At 58.2% G+C, this 17,709-nt stretch overlaps 1 protein-coding gene across 4 annotated transcripts in view; it reads right to left on the minus strand.

The window, feature by feature from the left end:
- The window catches only part of ABHD8 (abhydrolase domain containing 8), a 30,402-nt gene that overhangs the window by 4,531 nt on the left and 8,162 nt on the right, over nucleotides 1-17,709 (minus strand). For 2 of the 4 annotated variants that reach the window (XM_054013790.1, XM_054013792.1), the window contains exons 2-4: nucleotides 7,982-8,729; nucleotides 1,745-1,915; nucleotides 984-1,200 (exon numbers count right to left, since the gene is read on the minus strand). In XM_054013790.1, the coding sequence (XP_053869765.1) occupies nucleotides 984-1,200; nucleotides 1,745-1,915; nucleotides 7,982-8,721 (1,128 nt within the window). In that variant the 5' untranslated portion in view covers nucleotides 8,722-8,729. Of the gene's footprint in view, nucleotides 1-983; nucleotides 1,201-1,744; nucleotides 1,916-7,981; nucleotides 8,730-9,020; nucleotides 9,281-15,936; nucleotides 16,148-17,709 lie in introns of those variants that run through there. The other 2 variants (XM_054013789.1, XM_054013791.1) reach the window with 2 other exon arrangements.

The raw sequence follows: 17,709 nt of genomic DNA on the forward strand, positions 1-17,709 counted from the left end.
CCCCTCCCTCACAGCTGGGCAGATACCAGGGCTGTACTCCTGCTGGTGCAAGGAGGAAGTCTGGAGCTGTCAGACTCAATGGCAGAGCCCCTGGGGCTGAGGTCAGGCTCAGTGGGCATGGACTGATCCTCTCCCACCCGCCCCCCGCTTTAGTCCTGTCACCCAGCTCTGGGCTTATCTCATTGGGACACAAGCTGCTGCGAGAGCCGCCCTGCCCCTGCCAGCGACACGTTCCATGCTGCTCGTCCCCGGAGGAAGAGGAGATAACGCCGGGCAAGGGCAGCTGAAGGGCTCTGCCTGTCTGTTCACACGTTGGCAGGAGTCAGCCTTCGCTCACGCTCCAGCTAACCTGGGGGAGCAGGGTGACCTCCAGGGAGGTGACTGCTGGCCTGGGCTGCTGGCTGGCAGCACGGGAGCCAGAGAGGAGAAGTGCCCTGAGCCCATCATGCCCTCTCTGATCAGGGGCAAGGAAGGGGGGCAGACAGTGGGGGAGAGTCCACGCCCTAGTTGACCAGCGTGTGTTGCACATGACTGTCCACACAGGGGGGGCTCTGCCCCCAGGACTGCATCCAGCTGGACCCCTACTCTGCCCCTCCGCCATGGCAGCCAGGAGAGTTCAAGGGGAGGATGTTGTATTTGCACATGCAAATCAGAACCACATTTCATCCAATGGCTGCACCAGCTAGATTGGTCTCTGTCCAATGAGAGGGCTGGTGGGGTCAGGGCACAGTGCACCTGCGGGATGTGTTGCTTCCAGCCCACTCCGGGCTGAGGGGCTCTAAGGGGAGGGGAGATGCCAGGGCAGGGGGCTCGCTGGGGGCAGCAGGGGAGAGGCAGAGAAAACCAGGCGCGATGACCGCACGGGTCTGGTCCGGCACAGCTGACTACACAGACCAATGCCCTGACCCCACGTAGCAAATCCCATCGTTTCTAACTCACGCTGTGCTCCTCAGCCCACGCAGGTCTGGCTGCGGGTACTGTACCTCGGCCATCCGCTGATCCTCCTCCACTGGCACAAACTTGTCGTGCATGCCGTGCACCAGCAGCACCGGCACGGTGAGCTCGGCGTGATAGACCTCGTCGCCCTCCGGCCAGTACTGGCCACTCATCATGGCCCGCAGGACGAAGGAGGAGACGTTGAAGGCGTTGCCTTCCTTGAGCAGCTGCTTCTCTTTGGCACCCTGGCGAGCGAAGCCAGCCCTGCCGGGCACACGACAGAGAGCGGGGGAGAGTTAACAGCACAGCCCAGGCCAGGGGGAGCCCAGCCTAGCACAGAGAGCTGGCGCAGAAGACGCCTGGCACAGGGAGTGAGCCCGGGCGATGGGCTGGGGGGAGAGCTGCCGTTTGCCTGCTGGGCAGACAGACTGAGTGTGTCTGGGTAATAGCAGAGCCCAGATGATCTCCCCCTGCACGTCTCTGGTCAGCTGGAGCCAGGCCCCTCTTGGGGCTGCGAGAGGCCAGGCTGGCCCCTGTCATGGGTGCATACTAGCCCCTTCAGATGCCGTGCTCAGCGGGACAATAGGTGAAGCTGTGCACGAGGGGGGTGAGAAGCAGATGTGGGGAGCTGCTGCCAGATGTGGCTACCCCTAGTCCTGGCACATCCCCAGTGCTGCCTCTGCCCTTGCTGGTACGGCCCGTCGTACCGAGCGGAGGTGGGGGCAGCTTTTCATTCCCCTCTGCAAACCTCTCCCTCCCCAGGGTTAATTTGCTCCAGCAACAGCTGGCAGAAGCGTTGGCAACTCACTTGAGGAAGCTCCAGGCCAGGCAGGGGGACAGGCAGTGAAGGACGCAGGTTGGCATGTTGAAGATGGAGCACAGGCTGGGCTCCAGCGCGGTGGGGCCGCCCCCGTTGATCATGATCACCTTATGGACCAGGTCCGGGTACTCGTGGGCTAGGAAGGTGCAGAAGGAAACCCTGCAAGGAGGAGACGGGACATTATCTGATTGGGCTCCCTACACACTGCTCTGCCGATCGTCTGTAATCCTCCCCTGCTAATCCAGTCCTACTGGAAACATGTGGGATGACCGAGAGCCGAGGAACCCCAATATCACTGCTCCAGCTTGTACCATTTCCTTTGCCTGGGACACGTTCTGAGCCCCAGGGCGGGCGGGAGGGAGCTGCTCGGTTTAGTCCCACACCTGAACTCAACCTTCCCTGGGGAGCTGCTAGGCCATCTCTGCTCCATAATTACTGGGGTCTGAATCACACCGACGCTCCAGAGCTGGGCCAGGGATGGCCTGATCCTCGCTGCACTGCAAATCAATCATCAGACAGCACGGATGAGAGTGTCCATCGCACAAAGACCCGGGTGGCGGCGGGAGAGGGGGGTTCACCTCTGATCTACTTCAGAGCCAAGATCCCTTCATGTTCTACGGCTGCCTTTCAAATCTCATCCCCTTTCACTCCCCGGCTGAGTCAGTCTCTGTCTCCTCTATTCTTGTCCACGCCATTAAATACCTCGGGGGGCTGCAGCGAGGGCCTGCTCCCGCCCTGTCTTCGCACTGCTTAACTGCTGCCTAATTGACTTTCTTGGACTTACTGCTATTTATAGGGCCCCCTCCCCCTTGCAGGACAGGTCATCAGTGCCGCTTGGGAGCAGTCACTGAGGTCACAGGTGGGGGTCTTTGTGCAGCCTAGCTTCCAGCATTAGAGAGCGGAGGGGAGGGGAGATGGTGCTGAGCATAAGTGAAATGAGGTTTCCAGGCCTCAGTTTAGACTAGTGGGTGACCAGACAGCAAGTGTGAAAAATCGGGACCGGAGGTGGCGGGTAATTGGCACCTATCTAAGAAAAAGGCCCAAATATGAGAACAGTCCCTACAAAATTGGGACATCTGGTCACCCTAGTTTCGACGCTGGTAGACGATGCGTATTGGTCCTGCCCGGAAAGCAAGAGCTGCCTGGCTCTGCCTCACTGCCAGGAGCACTAGGGCTGCAAGCCCCCGGGGCAGGATCGAAGCTGGACAGGCCAAGGGGGTGGGAACGAGCTACAGAAACGTGCAGGTGCGGTTTCCCAGATCAGGTCTGCCACAAGCCCTTTGTGCAATGAGGTGGCTGGTCTCAGCTCAGGTGCCTGCAGCCCAGGACTTTCGCCCCACCGGCCGCTCTCCAGCCCTCTCGTCCGTCGGAGCTCTCAGCAGAGAGGCCAAGGACGGGAAGCGCCCTCCCCTGCGGGTGAAGCACGTGCTGTGGGGAGCCTGCGCAGGCTCCTTTCGCTCCCCGGGCAGCAGTGAAAGGGGGGAGCGGAGCTGACACTCTGGCCAGCCAGCACGGCACAGCCCCCCAGAGCGCACGTTTAGGGCCTGTGAGCTGGGGATGCAGACTGAATCCGCCTGGGGGTAGGGATCATGCACCAGTTGACAAGAGGCAGCAGGAGATGCACTGGGCTTTGCTGCAGCTGCTGCTGGGTTTGCAGAGTTTCCTCCCAGATTTAAGAACCAAATAAAAAATAATCAAGGGAGCAGGAAGGAGGCTGACTACTCCCAGCCACCCCCGACAGAGTCACAGACAAGGAGCCCGCTGGGGAGAAGCTATCATTAAAGAGACAGGCCACACAGCTCCCCCACCGATCAGAGCCAGAGCGTCAGAGGTCTATATGCATTACTGCTTCCTCTGGCTGCAACCTGGGCTGCTAGTTTCCTTGACGGGACAACGGGCCAGCTGCATGGGGGGCTGTGACGAACTGGGACTGTTCTTGCTGGGGTGTGGGAATGCTGACAGGGGAGTGTGACTAGGATGGTCTGCATCGGGGGATGGGAATCTGCCCAAGGGAACATACCTGAGCTTGTAACATGAGAACCCAGGAGGGGGTTGGAGGTCAGGTAACTCCGGGGCCCGGGAAACTGAACAAAGGCTGTGGGAGGGGTCGCGGAGAGGGGAGTGCTGGAAGCAGGCTGGAAGGAGGCTGGAGAGATGGCTGGGAGGCAGAGATGGCTCTGACCCCCCAAAGGGGGGTGGGCTGGCATGCCCTGGGACCCCAAGCTGGACCTAACTGAGGGGGGCCCTGTTGTCTGTGCCTGCAAGACCTGTCTTGGACTGTATTCCTGTCATCCAAATAAACCTTCTGCTTTACTGGCTGGCTGAGAGTCATGGTGAATCGCAGGAAGCCGGGGGTGCAGGGCCCTGAGTCCCCCAATACTCCGTGACAACTGGTGGCAGCGGTGGGATCTACTGCACCCCGTGGACGGCGCTTCCTGCAGTAAGTGACTGGGGAGCAGTAAAACGAAGGGGGATTGACGGGGACCAGGCGTGCTGAAGAGTGAGAGAGAGACGGTTATTACCCCTGGGAGTGTGTGACCAGCGAGAAGGACTTTTGCAGTAACAGGGTCCCCCGGGGGGATCGCAGCGAGTGGTCCCAGGGGCGGAGGAGTCTGCAGCTCGACCCTGGCAGAGAGGCGGTGACCTCGAGAAGGGCTGGCACACTAGGGGTCCCCCTGGGAACTGTGGGGAGCTGTGAGCACACAGGCCGGTGAGTGGCCAGCAGGAAGATGTATGCCAAGCGGCTTAAGAGCGACCTGGTGGAGCTGTGCAAGCAGAGGCGGCTGCGCATTGGGAGGCTCACCAAAGAACAGCTCATTGCCCGGCTGGAGGAGGAAGATCGCGCGAATGAACTGATCCCTGTGTCTCAGGGAAGCAGCCTGGCAAATGCAGCGCAGGCACCAGTGTCTGTCCCAGCTGGGAGTGGTCAGCCGGCTGCTGAGGGCTTCCCGAGACCCCTCCTTCCTATGCCTAGGGGAAGGGTGGGGAGGAGCCCAGCAAATACCGAAGGCGCCGTGGCCCCCCCGGCCAGCAGGGGATCCCCCCGGCGAAGCTCGCTGGCCAGCAGAGGATCCTCCCGGCGACGTTCGGCATCCGTGGAGCGGAATTGGCTGGAATGGGAGAAAGAGCTAAAACTGAGAGAGCTGGAGGATCGTGAACAACAGAGACAGCATGAACGGGAGGAGAAAGAGAGACAGAGACAGCATGAACGGGAGGAGAATGAGAGACAGCATCAGCGTGAACTGGAACTGGCGAGACTGAGGGGCAGTGAACCCCCGGCTGCGGTGAGTGAGGGGGGACCCAGGACTGCACGGAGCTTTGATAAGTGCATCCTGGCCCCACACAAGGAGGGGGAGGACATGGACGACTTCCTGGAGGCCTTTGAGACGGCCTGCGAGCTGCACCGGGTTGATCCCGCGGACAGACTCCGGGTCCTTACCCCCTTACTGGACCCCAAATCCGTGGCATTGTACCGCCAACTGGGAGAGGCAGAGAAAGGGGACTACGAACTATTCAAAAAGGCCCTGCTACGTGAGTTTGGGCTGACTCCTGAGATGTACCGGGAAAGGTTCCGGAGTCAGGATAAAACCCCTGTGATCTCATATCTGCAACTAGCCGTCCGCATGGAAAGATACGCCAGCAAGTGGGCTGGTGGGGCCCAGACGAAGGAGGACCTGATTAAACTGCTGGTACTGGAGCAACTGTATGAGCGGTGCCCATCCGACCTGAGGCTGTGGTTGGTGGACCGAAAGCCAGAGAACCCGCGACACGCAGGGCAGCTGGCCGATGAGTTTGTAAAGAGCCGGTCAGGGGGTGGCAGGGAGGAGCCCCAAAGGAACAGGCCCGCCGCGATGCAGAGAGAGAGTCACCCTGGGACCTCCCAAAGGGGGAATATGGGGAATCCCCTCCCACGGGGAATGCCCAGCATCAGGGACAACCGACCGGCTCGAGGGGACCCACAGGACATGAGCTGCTATTACTGCGGCCGAAGAGGCCACGTTCGGGCCCAGTGCCCCAAGCTCAAGGACAGACTGAGCAGACCGAACCCGCATAGGGTTAACTTGGTAGAGGCCCAGACGGACGAGGGGCAGGCTTCTCACGCAAGAGGGGCTGGCAGCTTATCAACTGCTCAAGAGAGAGAAGGGCCCCAGGCCAGCTCCTCTAGGGGGCTGGATGCCCCCGACTCAGGGTTTTTGGTTTATACGGTGGGCGCGGGGCTGTCCCTCCGGAGAGAGTACCTTGTTCCCCTGGAGGTGGATGGGAGGAAGGTCAATGGATACTGGGATACGGGCGCAGAGGTGACGCTGGCCCGGCCCGAGGTGGTGGCCCCAGATCAGGTGGTGCCCAACTCCTACCTGACCCTGACAGGGGTGGGCGGAACACCAGTCAAAGTGCCCGTGGCAAGGGTACACCTGAAGTGGGGGGCCAAGGAGGGCCCCAAGGATGTGGGGGTACACCCGTATTTGCCCACTGAGGTATTGATGGGGGGGGACCTGGAGAACTGGCCAAGCAACCCCCAAAAGGCACTGGTTGTGACCCGCAGTCAGAGCCGGCGAGGGGCCTGGCCCTGGCCTTGGGGGGGGTGCCTTGCCTGAGGCGCAGGACCCTAACCTGGTGGGGAGGGAACGCCCAGGGACACGGCTCAGGGAGGCTGCAGCTTCAGACCCAGCGGGCGAGAAAGAGCAGGTGGCCATCCCTGTCCCAGCTGCTGAGTTCCAGGCCGAGTTGCAGAGAGATCCCTCCTTGCGGAAGATAAGGGACCTGGCCGACCTCAATGCGGTACAGACCATGGGACGAGGTGGCCGGAAAAGGTTCCTGTGGGAGAAGGGGTTCCTGTACCGAGAATGGGCTCCCCCAGGGAAAATGGAGTCAGGGGGGATCAGGAGGCAGCTGGTGGTACCCCAGAAGTATCGCCGCCAGCTGCTGTGCCGGGCCCATGACATTCCCCTCTCAGGGCACCAGGGAACCTGGCGTACCCAGCAGAGGCTGCTACGGAGCTTTTACTGGCCTGGGGTCTTTGTTACTGTCCGACAGTACTGCGGATCCTGTGACCCCTGTCAGAGGGGGAGGAAGGCCTGGGACAAGGGGAAAACAGCTTTAGGACCCTTGCCCAGCATAAAGGAGCCTTTCCAGAGGGTGGCCAAGGTTAAAAGGGCGGCTCTAAACCAAGAGAGCCCAAAGCACAGACCTCCAGACTGGAGCGCTGGGAGAAGACCACAGCCCAGTTGGAACCCCAGAGGTATGGGGGTGGAAAAAGGGCACAGGCCGCATAAACCTTCCCACATGCGAACTGCGAGTGCCATCAAGCACCCCCGACCGAAGGGGGGGCGTGGAACTGAAGGGGCCTGGTGTAACTCCCACCAAGGAACTGGAGGGATGCGGGGGCATCCATGGGAACGGGGGTAGGTTCGAACTTCCCCAGGTCACTGGCTAAAGTGACCCTGCTCAGTTCGGTCTCGAAGGGGGGAGAGATGTGACGAACTGGGACTGTTCTTGCTGGGGTGTGGGAATGCTGACAGGGGAGTGTGACTAGGATGGTCTGCATCGGGGGATGGGAATCTGCCCAAGGGAACATACCTGAGCTTGTAACATGAGAACCCAGGAGGGGGTTGGAGGTCAGGTGACTCCGGGGCCCGGGAAACTGAACAAAGGCTGTGGGAGGGGTCGCGGAGAGGGGAGTGCTGGAAGCAGGCTGGAAGGAGGCTGGAGAGATGGCTGGGAGGCAGAGATGGCTCTGACCCCCCAAAGGGGGGTGGGCTGGCATGCCCTGGGATCCCAAGCTGGACCTAACTGAGGGGGGCCCTGTTGTCTGTGCCTGCAAGACCTGTCTTGGACTGTATTCCTGTCATCCAAATAAACCTTCTGCTTTACTGGCTGGCTGAGAGTCATGGTGAATCGCAGGAAGCCGGGGGTGCAGGGCCCTGAGTCCCCCAATACTCCGTGACAGGGGCTTCCCCCACTTTCCAAAGGGCCAGTCCAGGAGTGGCCCAGTAGTGTGATCCAGCCTGAGGGGTGGGTGGGCCATGAGACCGGATGGACCGATCTGGAATTGAAAGACCTCTAGTCCGATCATCTTTCTTTCAGCGGTGAGTCCTGACCCACACGGTGTGTTGAGAGACCCATTCACTAGGGAAGACTATGCTGGGGTGGGGAGTTACCCGCCCCAATCTCTCCCCTCCTGGGCACCCGCCGTGCCAGCCTCTCTGCCGCCCGCCAGTGCCTTACCCATACGAATGACCTATCAGAATGTTCCTCTTCTTTGCATATCGCTTGAAGACGGCCCTCATGTCCTCGGCCAGGGCGTAGAAGGTGTAGGCGGCCGCGATCTGAGGGGCGGAGCTAGAGCCATGTCCGGCCAGGTCCGGGGCCACCACCTCGTAGCCCAGCTTGCTGAAGAAGTCCAGCTGCTCCTTCCAGATGTCCAGGGAGCCGCCCACGCCGTGGATGAAGAACAGCACCACGTCGCTCTGCGTCCCCTTGCAGCTGCTGATCTGCTTCTTGCAGTCGATGTTGACGACCTTCTTGGGCTTGCGCTTCCGGCGCTTGCCGGGCGCTGGAGCCTGCCGGGCGCCGGAGCCTGGGTTGGCAGCGGTGCCCTGGGTGGAGGCATTGCCGGCAACGTCCGAGAGCTCCAGTTCCATGGTGCTCTGGGGCTCCACAGGGCCGTTCTGGCAGTGCAGGAGCTCGGAGCGGATGGCATCGCCCAGGTTCTCGATCACCAGCTGCCCATTGCGGTAGAGGGTGATCTTGCGCTTACAGTGCACCACGCCCCGCTCGGGCCCCTCCTCGGGCCCCTCCTCGGACTGGCGGGTGGGCAGGGTGTGTTTCACCCGCAGGACCCTCCCGGGCTTCACCTCCAGGAAGCTGTAGCCGTCGCTGGACTCAACGCTGTCCACGGGCCCCACCGCGTTGGTTGTCTTGCCCATCAGGCAACACATGATCCCATCGGCGATACTGGTCAGCATGATGCTTCCTGGGAAGGGGCGAAAGGCAGGCCAGAAGGAGAGCTGTTAGCAAGGAGACCGACTCCCACTGAACCCATCCGCTCCCCCGGGGCTCCCGTCTGCAGCGGGGTGTGACTCAGAGGATCTGGCCTGTCTCAGGGCCGGAGAGCCAAGCAGCCGAGTGGGAGCAGGACACGACTGAGTCTGGTTCTTCTCTGCCCTGCACTGCGTGTCCTCGCCCTCTTTGTCACCCTCGCCCCAAATCAGAAGAAAGAAATCCCCAATGTGGCCCCAGGGGGCCTGATTCTGCTCTTACTTACACTGGTGTGAATCAGCAGGAAGTCGAGGCAGAGGAGTCGCCCGGGGTAAAGGAGATCAGAATGGGGCCCACAGGCTCTGGGCAATGCGCATTTCTCCTGCTTTGGAGATGGTAAGTGCGGAGTGTTAGCACAGACGCCTCCCCGGCAGAGACACTGCAAATGCCCAGATGGGGCACTGGCGACGTGACGCAGCCCGAGTCTCTCCTCGTGCTACTGGAGCTCCAGCAAAGTCACCTCCGGGAAAGTCAGAGGAGATTCAAGTCCCGTGAACGGTGTCAAAAACAGAACCCCGGTGTCCTGACTCCCAAAACACAGTAACAGCCCCCCCCCCCCCCTTCGCTGTTGCAGCCTTCCTGCTGCCCAGGTCACCAGACACATGCTTTGCAGGCGATTGAGAAATACCCTTTGATTTATCTAGTCCCCTTTCGTCAGGACTCCTGGGCCTGACTTGCTGAGTGGCTGTGGATAAGTCCCTTCCATTGATGGCAACTGTGATTAAGCAAGTGTGACGCACAGCCAGCCCGGCTGGAGAGAAACTCAAGTGGCAATAAACCAGCGACTAGATAGCAACAATCCCTGGCATCTCACAGCCACCCAGACTGGCAGAGACAGGCCCCAGAGGAGCTATGCATCTAGGTCACCACACACACACACTCATGCTAATTCTACTCCTTTGCTCTTGCCTAGCACCCACACACCCCAAAACACTTTACAGACACACTCGTTAATCAGAACTTACAACAAACATGGGAGGAGAGGAAGATTATTACGGTCATTGGCACAGAGAAGGGACTCGCCTGAGCCCACAGGCCAGGCTGTGCCCAGCTGACAATTTAAACCTGAAACATCCCCACCCTCTGAGGAGGGGCCGATTCTGCTAAGAAAGGGTTAAGTGGGTTCTGGACAGAAAGAAAGAGAGCGAGGATCTAGGGTGTGGGCTGAGCAGGCCTGAGGGAGGAACAACAGGTGTAGCCAAGCCTGAAGGGAAGGCTTGAGCTGGAATTTAGGTTACTGCTAAAGCCAAATCCCAGGAAGGGGCGAGTTTGGAATGCGGGCTGGGAAAGGAATCTACTCGCAGAGCTGGACAGCAAAGGGAATGTAAATGTATTCTGTGACACGCAGTTCCATTGCTGCTTCTGACGAATCACCCTCCCATCCCTCCACAGACACCCCTTCCCCTCACCCCGGTAACACGCACACCTTTGCTATCCCTGCTCAGCTCTGAATCAGCTCAAACTCTCAGGGAATCGTTTAAATCAGATTCTTCGACTTTTCCCAACAAAGAAACTCCCAAAGAAGAGCACATTCAAAAAAAATCTACATTTGAATTCTGGCCCCGAGTTAGCCGCTAAGGAAAGGCAGCTACCACCACCAACATATCTAGATTTGAATGGTCTGAATAACGCATCTCCCGTCAAAACCACCAGTACAAATATTGGGAGCTTGAAATTACAGGGAATGGAGTTGGAGGGTTTAATTACAGTCATTCCCTAAACCAAGTCTGAAAACCACGTGGAAGGGGAGTTTGCGGGAGGTGTAATTGTGGCTCCCCTTCCTCAGGGGGCGGGAGGGATTCTTACTGGCATCCCAGCCTCGCACCAAGGACCAGACCTTAGAACTTGAAGGCCCAGCTGAGGATACAGATCAGTGCGAGACCATCCTGGTCCGGGCCACCCCCAGTAAGAGGATCCAGGCCAAGCTACGACGTCTGCCTTCACCATCCCAAACCAGCGAGAGCCTGGAGGGGGCCTCTCTTAGCCTGTGAACTCGCTGGAGCAGGGGCCGTTGGGGCAACATTGAGCATTGCTGGTGTGTAACAGGGCAACCGGCCAGCCTGCGACACCTGCCTGGGCTGTGGGACTGAAAAGGGGGAAAGCCCAGCTGAGAGCTGGTTGGAGAGGAGGGTTCCTGCAACCTTGAGCCTCCAGGTGGGAAGCCCGAGTCACTGCTCCCCAGAGAGGCTTCTGCAGGGAAAAGACTGTGGCCAGATGGGGCTGGGAGTGGATTGACGAAGGTCCCAAGTGGGGTGGAAGAACCCTTGGGTGGACTCTTGTTATCCCAAAAAGGGGCCTGGACCCTGAGAGTGACCTTGCTGGAGGGCTGAGAATCCCCGGGAGGGATGGAAAACCCTGGTGAGGAGAAACCAGAGGCAGGGACCATAGAGCCCCCCTGGCCTTGAAGGGGTGCTTTGGAGGGGCACTGCCTGCGTAGAGGGGCCCCGATCCTGACCAAGGCCTCCGGGCACAACCTATTAAATACCAATAGGGGATGGGATGTGGCGACTTGCCCCTGCAGCGCGCTGGTTCAAAGGCAGCCCAGGTTGGCAGGGGCTGACAGACATAACCATCTGGTGGCCCCTATGTGAAATGAGTTGGTGGGTCTCCGTTTAATCGGCACTACATGCCCCCGCCCCGCTGGCTGGCCGTTCTCAGTGGGGAGGCCAAGGGTGAAATAATCCTGGAGACTGGGCTCCTCTCTCGCCCCGGGGGTGGCTCTTCCAGCTCAGTGCTGAGACGTCAGCAGGCTCGGGAGAGGGGACGCTTGCCCATCACTGTCCCAGTTCTGTGAAAAACCAGGTGACTTCTAGCTCCAGGGCTGCCAGTTTGCTCACCATCCACCTGTGTCCAAATCTAGCCGCTGTGAGCCAAGGCGACTGCGAACGTCCCGGCTGCTGCCAGTCAACAATGTGCTGGGGAACGAAAGCAACAGCGCTAGCATCCAGCTCCCTGGCCCCGTGTGTCTCTGGAGCAGGGTCTCCTATTCCCCCCTCCCCACAGCTGGCTCGCCAAGACAACAGTGGCCGTTCCCGTGTCCCAGTTAGACACAGAGCTGCTTTCCCCAGAGCGCCCTGCAATGCTGCGACATCCAGGAGAAACAGCCCATCCTATGCAAGTACTGGACGCTGGAGTAATGTGTCGGAGGGCTGCAGTAACTCTACTGCCAGCTGTAAGGTGCTGGCTCTTTACTGAAGAATCCTCATGTCCTCCTGGGTCCTCACCAGAGGTCCCCATGGTTGCAGGAGTGAGTCTCAATCCAGATCAGAAACTGCCGGGGTTGCTGGGTGTGCTGCAGCATCTTTGTGTCTGGAGAACTCTTCTGCCAGCCTGCGTCCCTCCTCCCGCCCGTCCGCAGTGGGCACGTGGGCCAAGCCAGTGGCCATGAAGAGCAGGAGGCACGGGGGGAATCCAAGCGATGCAGAGTCAGGGTTACAGGGAAAGCTGCAAAATACTTGTGCAACAAGCTTTCAACCCAATGCACAAATGTGGGGTAGGAAGGAGGGAAAATGGCAAAGGTCACAGCAAAGGGTTCAAAAAAGAACTCGATAAGTTCACGGAGGACAGGTCCATCAATGGCTATTAGCCAGGCTGGGCAGGGATCGTGTCCCTAGCCTCTGTTTGCCAGAAGCTGGGAAGGGGCGACAGGGGATGGAACACTTGATGATTCCCTGTTCTGTTCATTCCCTCTGGGGCACCTGACATTGGCCACTGTTGGTAGACAGGATGCTGGGCTGGATGGACCATTAGTCTGACCCAGCCTGGCCATTCTTACGTTCTGTTCAAACCTGCTCTGATCCCCCAGAGACGTCGCCTGCACCTGTCTCAAGGAGAGCCGGGGTGACTGCAAGCCAGGGACTCAGCTCAGCGTGTGTAGCTATGGTGTGTGGGTGGGGGGTGGGGGGGGGCATTTTGGCACCAGTAAGATGGGATACACGGGAGAGTCGCTCCTAGCTGCTGCGGCACTGGGATGCTAGATTGTGCACTGGGGGAAATTCATGCCAGGGCAGGGAGACAGCAAAGTTAGGCTCCCATAGACCGAAGAGGAACAGAGGCCTTGTGGGTTTTAAGTGATACCTGGCCCCTCGGCACAGGGGTCAATTTCACCCCATATGTTTGGAGATCTGAACTCAGTGCAATAGCACCAGTGTAGCCACCCTCAGTGCAATGAGCTCCTACTAGCCATGCTCTCAAGTCCTGCAACCTGCCGCTCTGGGAGGTGGGCCAGGGTCATTATCCCTGTTACTGATGGGGAAACAGGCCCAGCGAGGTGGTAGGACCTTGCTCAAGGGGCAAAGCAGGGAACAGAAGCTGGGAGTTCCTGACACCCACTCTAATGCTTAGCCTTCCAGATAAAACAGTAGGTCACAGGATCATCCCCACTGTTGGAAGAAGGACGAGGGGGATGGTGTCCTACAGTGAGATGGCCCTTTGAGGGGGCGTGGCTTGCACCCCACCTGTGACTAATTAGCTGCCCCCCAGGTGAATAGTCTGAGGCCAGGTGATAAGATTCAGGTCACCTGGTCCTTGGCTACAAGGCTATCAAGCAGCCGCGGGGAGTGAGCCAGGCCAGCCCCTGTGGAGAACAGGGCCAGGTGTAGCTGTTGGATTCATGTCAAACTGTTGGATGTGGAGAAGCAAAACCCAACACCGAAGAACGGGGACTGAACCGCTGCTGTTGGATGACCTGGCTTACGGGGGGGGTGTTTGGTGCGCGCGGAGGGAGGCTGTTCCATGCAGATGGGAACAGGAGACGGAAGCCCAGAGGGCGAGAGGAAGAGCTCGTCTATTACCCAAGTTCATCTGTAATCTGAATGCCAAGAGCAGTTACAGAGGGGATCCTGGGAACGTAACCTGGGTCGGAAGTGACTCTGACTGGCACAGCACAGACACCCACCATCCCCGCAGAGAGAGGCCCCAGGGCCCAGGTAAAGGATCCGCACCCAGATATCTGTGTCGACCTGACCCCCTCCCTGCAGGAGCCAGGCAGCCCGTAGGACGCAGTCCCTGCAGGGGGGCTCGGGAGATCCCCCCTCCCGCTGGGCAGGTTGAAGTGCATTTCTTATTTACCAAGCCCGGGCTGGTGCGTGAATTATTGATGCTGATGGGCTGTTAGGGCAGGAGAGCACAGCTGGATCCATTGCTGTGCAGAGGGGGCTGGTTGTTGAGAGCTCCCCCCGCCAGCCACTAATGCCTGCACTTACTGCCAGCCAGACACAAGTCCCTGCAGAATGGAGGCAGGGAAGCGCATGCTTCCAGCAGGGAATGAAGCGTATAAATTCCAGCAAGGCTGTCAGGAGCTGGCCACTTCACTCCACCAACGCACTTCAAACCCACCCGCCGGCAGGATGACAAGAGCTTTGTTCACAGACGGCAGGAGAAGGAATTAGTGCAATCAAATAAATCCTGGGGGACAGGTGGTCTGGTGGTTGGACCAGGGGGTAGAAGTCAGGACTCCTGGGTTCTGTTCTCAGCTTTGGGTGAGGAACAGGTGCTGGAGGGCAAAGCAAGGGACCCTGCCTCAGGACTCCTGGGTTCTAGACCCATCTGCTGTCTCCCACAGCTGAGGATAACGACCCCGCCCTGCCTCCCAGCAGGGACGGGTGTGGCTACACAGGTTCATCTTTGTAAGGGACCGGGAGGCCTTTGACGGGAAGGGAGGAGAGGAGCAGGGGGTGACTATAAGCTCGAGGGAAGAGACCCAAAACCTTTTTTACATGTTGGATCCTGTGCTCTTCTGCCCATAATGGCCTTGGCATTGCATTACAGACCCCCCCAGCACCCCGCACACCATCCAGACTGTATCAGCCATCCCCCACGCCACAGGGGCTCCAACAAACGCACTCGATGGAGAATAAAACTTTCATCCATCAGAAATAACCTTCCCCCTCCCAGTGCCAGTCCAGAAGCTCTGATACCACGACGCTGGGCGCAGTACAAGAATCTGAGCGGAACAGACTAGATGTGCCAGATGCCAGCTCAATATCAGCAGCTAGTCCCAGTAAGTGGTTTTGCCCAATCGGTCCCCAGCACAAGTGACCGGGCCTGGGGATTTCTCACCACAGGGGCAGCCTGTTTACGTCACGCAGCTCATCGGAGCACCAGTTCCCTTAGCAAAGTCAGAGGGGAGTTTCCTGTCAATTCCCTTCTTCCTTTTGGGATAAGTAGCTACAATTCAGTTCTCGCCAAGCTCTGAAATCAAGGCTCAGAAAGTGGAAAACCCCCCCACATATGCCATGTAACAATCTGGACAGTGAAATGTACCAACAGGACTTGACATGTCGTCTCACCACAACTTCCCTCTGAATTCCTGACATCATGCCATTAGCCTAGATTGTGAACTCCCCATTGGTCAGGGACTGACTTACTGGTACCATGCCCAACACAACGGAGCCCAGACACTGGCTGAAACACACACACCCCGCCCTCTGGCGAGGCCAGAGTCCAAATAATAAAACCATGGGGCTGCAGGTTTAGTTTTCCCATATTTTAGCTTGTGCCTGCTACAAACACACGTGCACACCATCTGCCAAGATCCATAACACACAGCACAAGTGTGTACGTGTTCCTTAATTCCTGAATTATATCCTGCAAAGATCATCCAAGGTACAATGTGCCCGATTCACTGGTACTTGTGTCACCTGTGCAAAGCAGATGCATGCTGCTACCCGATCGGAATGCACAGGGATCACTGGCGGTGCAAGGGAAAGGAGAATCAGGTCCCACGTCTAAAGCTGCCGCGTCCCTTTGCTATCATGTCCGTGTTAGCAGAACCCATGCGTCCCAAGGGGACATATTAAAACCTGCCTCCTGTCAGGGTGACGGAGCATATAAAGATCCAGCTGCTCTGCTTTGTGCACTGAATACAGCAGCACCTCCAATGGCTCCTGGCCCTCAGAGTCATGGAAGTGGATAACTGGACCCTAAGATCAGAGGGGGAGCCGTGTTAGTCTGGATCTGTAAAAAGCAACAGAGGGTCCTGTGGCACCTTAAAGACTAACAGATGTATTGGAGCATAAGCTTTCGTGGGTGAATGCCCCCTTCGTCAGACGCATGTAATGAATCCTGGGTCAGGCCCAGGTTAGTCCCCGTCTCTGCCCCAGCGAGGAAGAAGACACCAGTGGAGGCATTAGAGAACTTACCCTGAAAGCAGCCAGCGGGTCTCTCTCTTCCCATCACATGGTGGAGCAGCTACTGCAACCCTCACACAGGCCAGGCAATGTCAAGCCAGTGCCCTTGTGCTGTGATTTCTGGACCCAGCGGAGTTCATGTCTGGGCGTCCTCTGCTCCCCAGCGCAGACATGCCTCAGGGGCACCCGTGCAGGATGCGGCACAATCCCTAGAATGCCAAGATCTTTCTGGCAGCTTCCTAATCCTTGTAACTGTTAATAGCTGCACTAAACCAGCTTGTGTCATCCACCCCAGTTCTCTTTGCTCTTAAAGGGACAGCCCCTTCCCCGGCTGACACAGCAAACGGGAGTCAAAGCAGGAGACTTCCCAGCATATGAAAAGAGGGGTCAGTGGGGTTAGACATGGGAATAACTGGGGGAAATGTTGGGGGTGGAGCCAGCAGCGTAAACTTGTTCTGCTGACCCCCGTTTTCAAACCGTTGGTGGATGGGGCACCACCAGGATCCTGAGTTCTAGTCTCATCTCTGCCACTGATCCGATGTGTGACCATGGGGGCAGATCATGTCTGCTTTCTATGCCTCAGTTTCCCCATCTGCAGTAGCCTTGCAAAGTGCTTTGAGATCGATGGATGAAAAAAGTCAATGGAGGAGCTAAGCTGTATTATTGAGGATCAGGTTTAAAGGGAATTTTGTCCAGCTGTTTTAAGGTCCCTGCCACAGTCGGTGTCTTGTGACCAGCAGGGGTCAGTTCTGTCCTCCCACTAGGTCAAATACCTTTGGTGGGAGTTGGGGAAACTTCTTCTCTTTTGATTAAATGCAAGTCAGGATCCTTACCAACATGGGAACAGCGACCACAAATTGACCGAAAACAAGCTGAGAAACACCTGTGTCCTATAGAAATACATTTACCGACACCAGAGGTCAGTCAGCACTGCCCGGCGCCTTCGGCACTTGGCACACCCGGGGCCAAGCAGATTTAACAGCCTACTACACAGAGATGGTAGCTTGCTGCACTCAGCTGCAGGACGAAGAGGAATCGGACCCTCTTTCCTTACCTGACCAAAGGCAAAGGGAGATGCGTACACACCTTCGCTTGTTGGGAAAGGACACACCTTGCCATGACATGGCACTCAGCTATCCAGAGCCGGACTGGAACCCCCAGCTGGGAGAAGCCCTGACTGCCTTTATGATGAACAGGAGACACTTTGCTCCACAATGCTGCAGGTAGTATTGGCCTGCTTTGGAAGACAGGCAAGTTGGTGCCAGACTTGGGCTGGTGACCAAGGCCCCATTAGAAGAGTTAAACTGACACTTTGCACCAAATGTCTCGCCTGGCACAGGCCTGGGGCCCTGTCAGAGCAGAGGACGGCGTCTGAGCTTCTGAGCGGTGGAGACAGCAGTGAAGTATTGTCTGAGCACTTGCTCCAGGGCAAGATGGGATTGCAATTGCCACCCTCGCCCCTGCAACAGCGCTGCAAGGAAGCTGGTGCAGGACAATGTGGGCATGGGGGAAACGAGACTACCCCAGGGGGCCGGGAAGGACTGGCCACCGCTCCAAATCTGGGCTTTGTTATGGAAATGAACTGGCAACTACCTCCTTGGCCAGGAGTCAAGGGCTGAATGGGGCCCGAGCTCCCCACCTACCCCAGAAGGGGGCTGCCAGGGCAGGGCTGGGCAGGGCAGAGGGCCCTGCCTCAGAGAAGGTAACTCTGCCACTGCCCGTGCTGACCCTGCTCCAAGGGTAGACAGGCTGTGGTCACCAGGCAGCATTGAGCCCAAAGGGTTA

This window comes from Malaclemys terrapin, chromosome 24, assembly GCF_027887155.1.
Source record: "Malaclemys terrapin pileata isolate rMalTer1 chromosome 24, rMalTer1.hap1, whole genome shotgun sequence".
NCBI classification, from domain to species: Eukaryota; Metazoa; Chordata; order Testudines; family Emydidae; genus Malaclemys; species Malaclemys terrapin.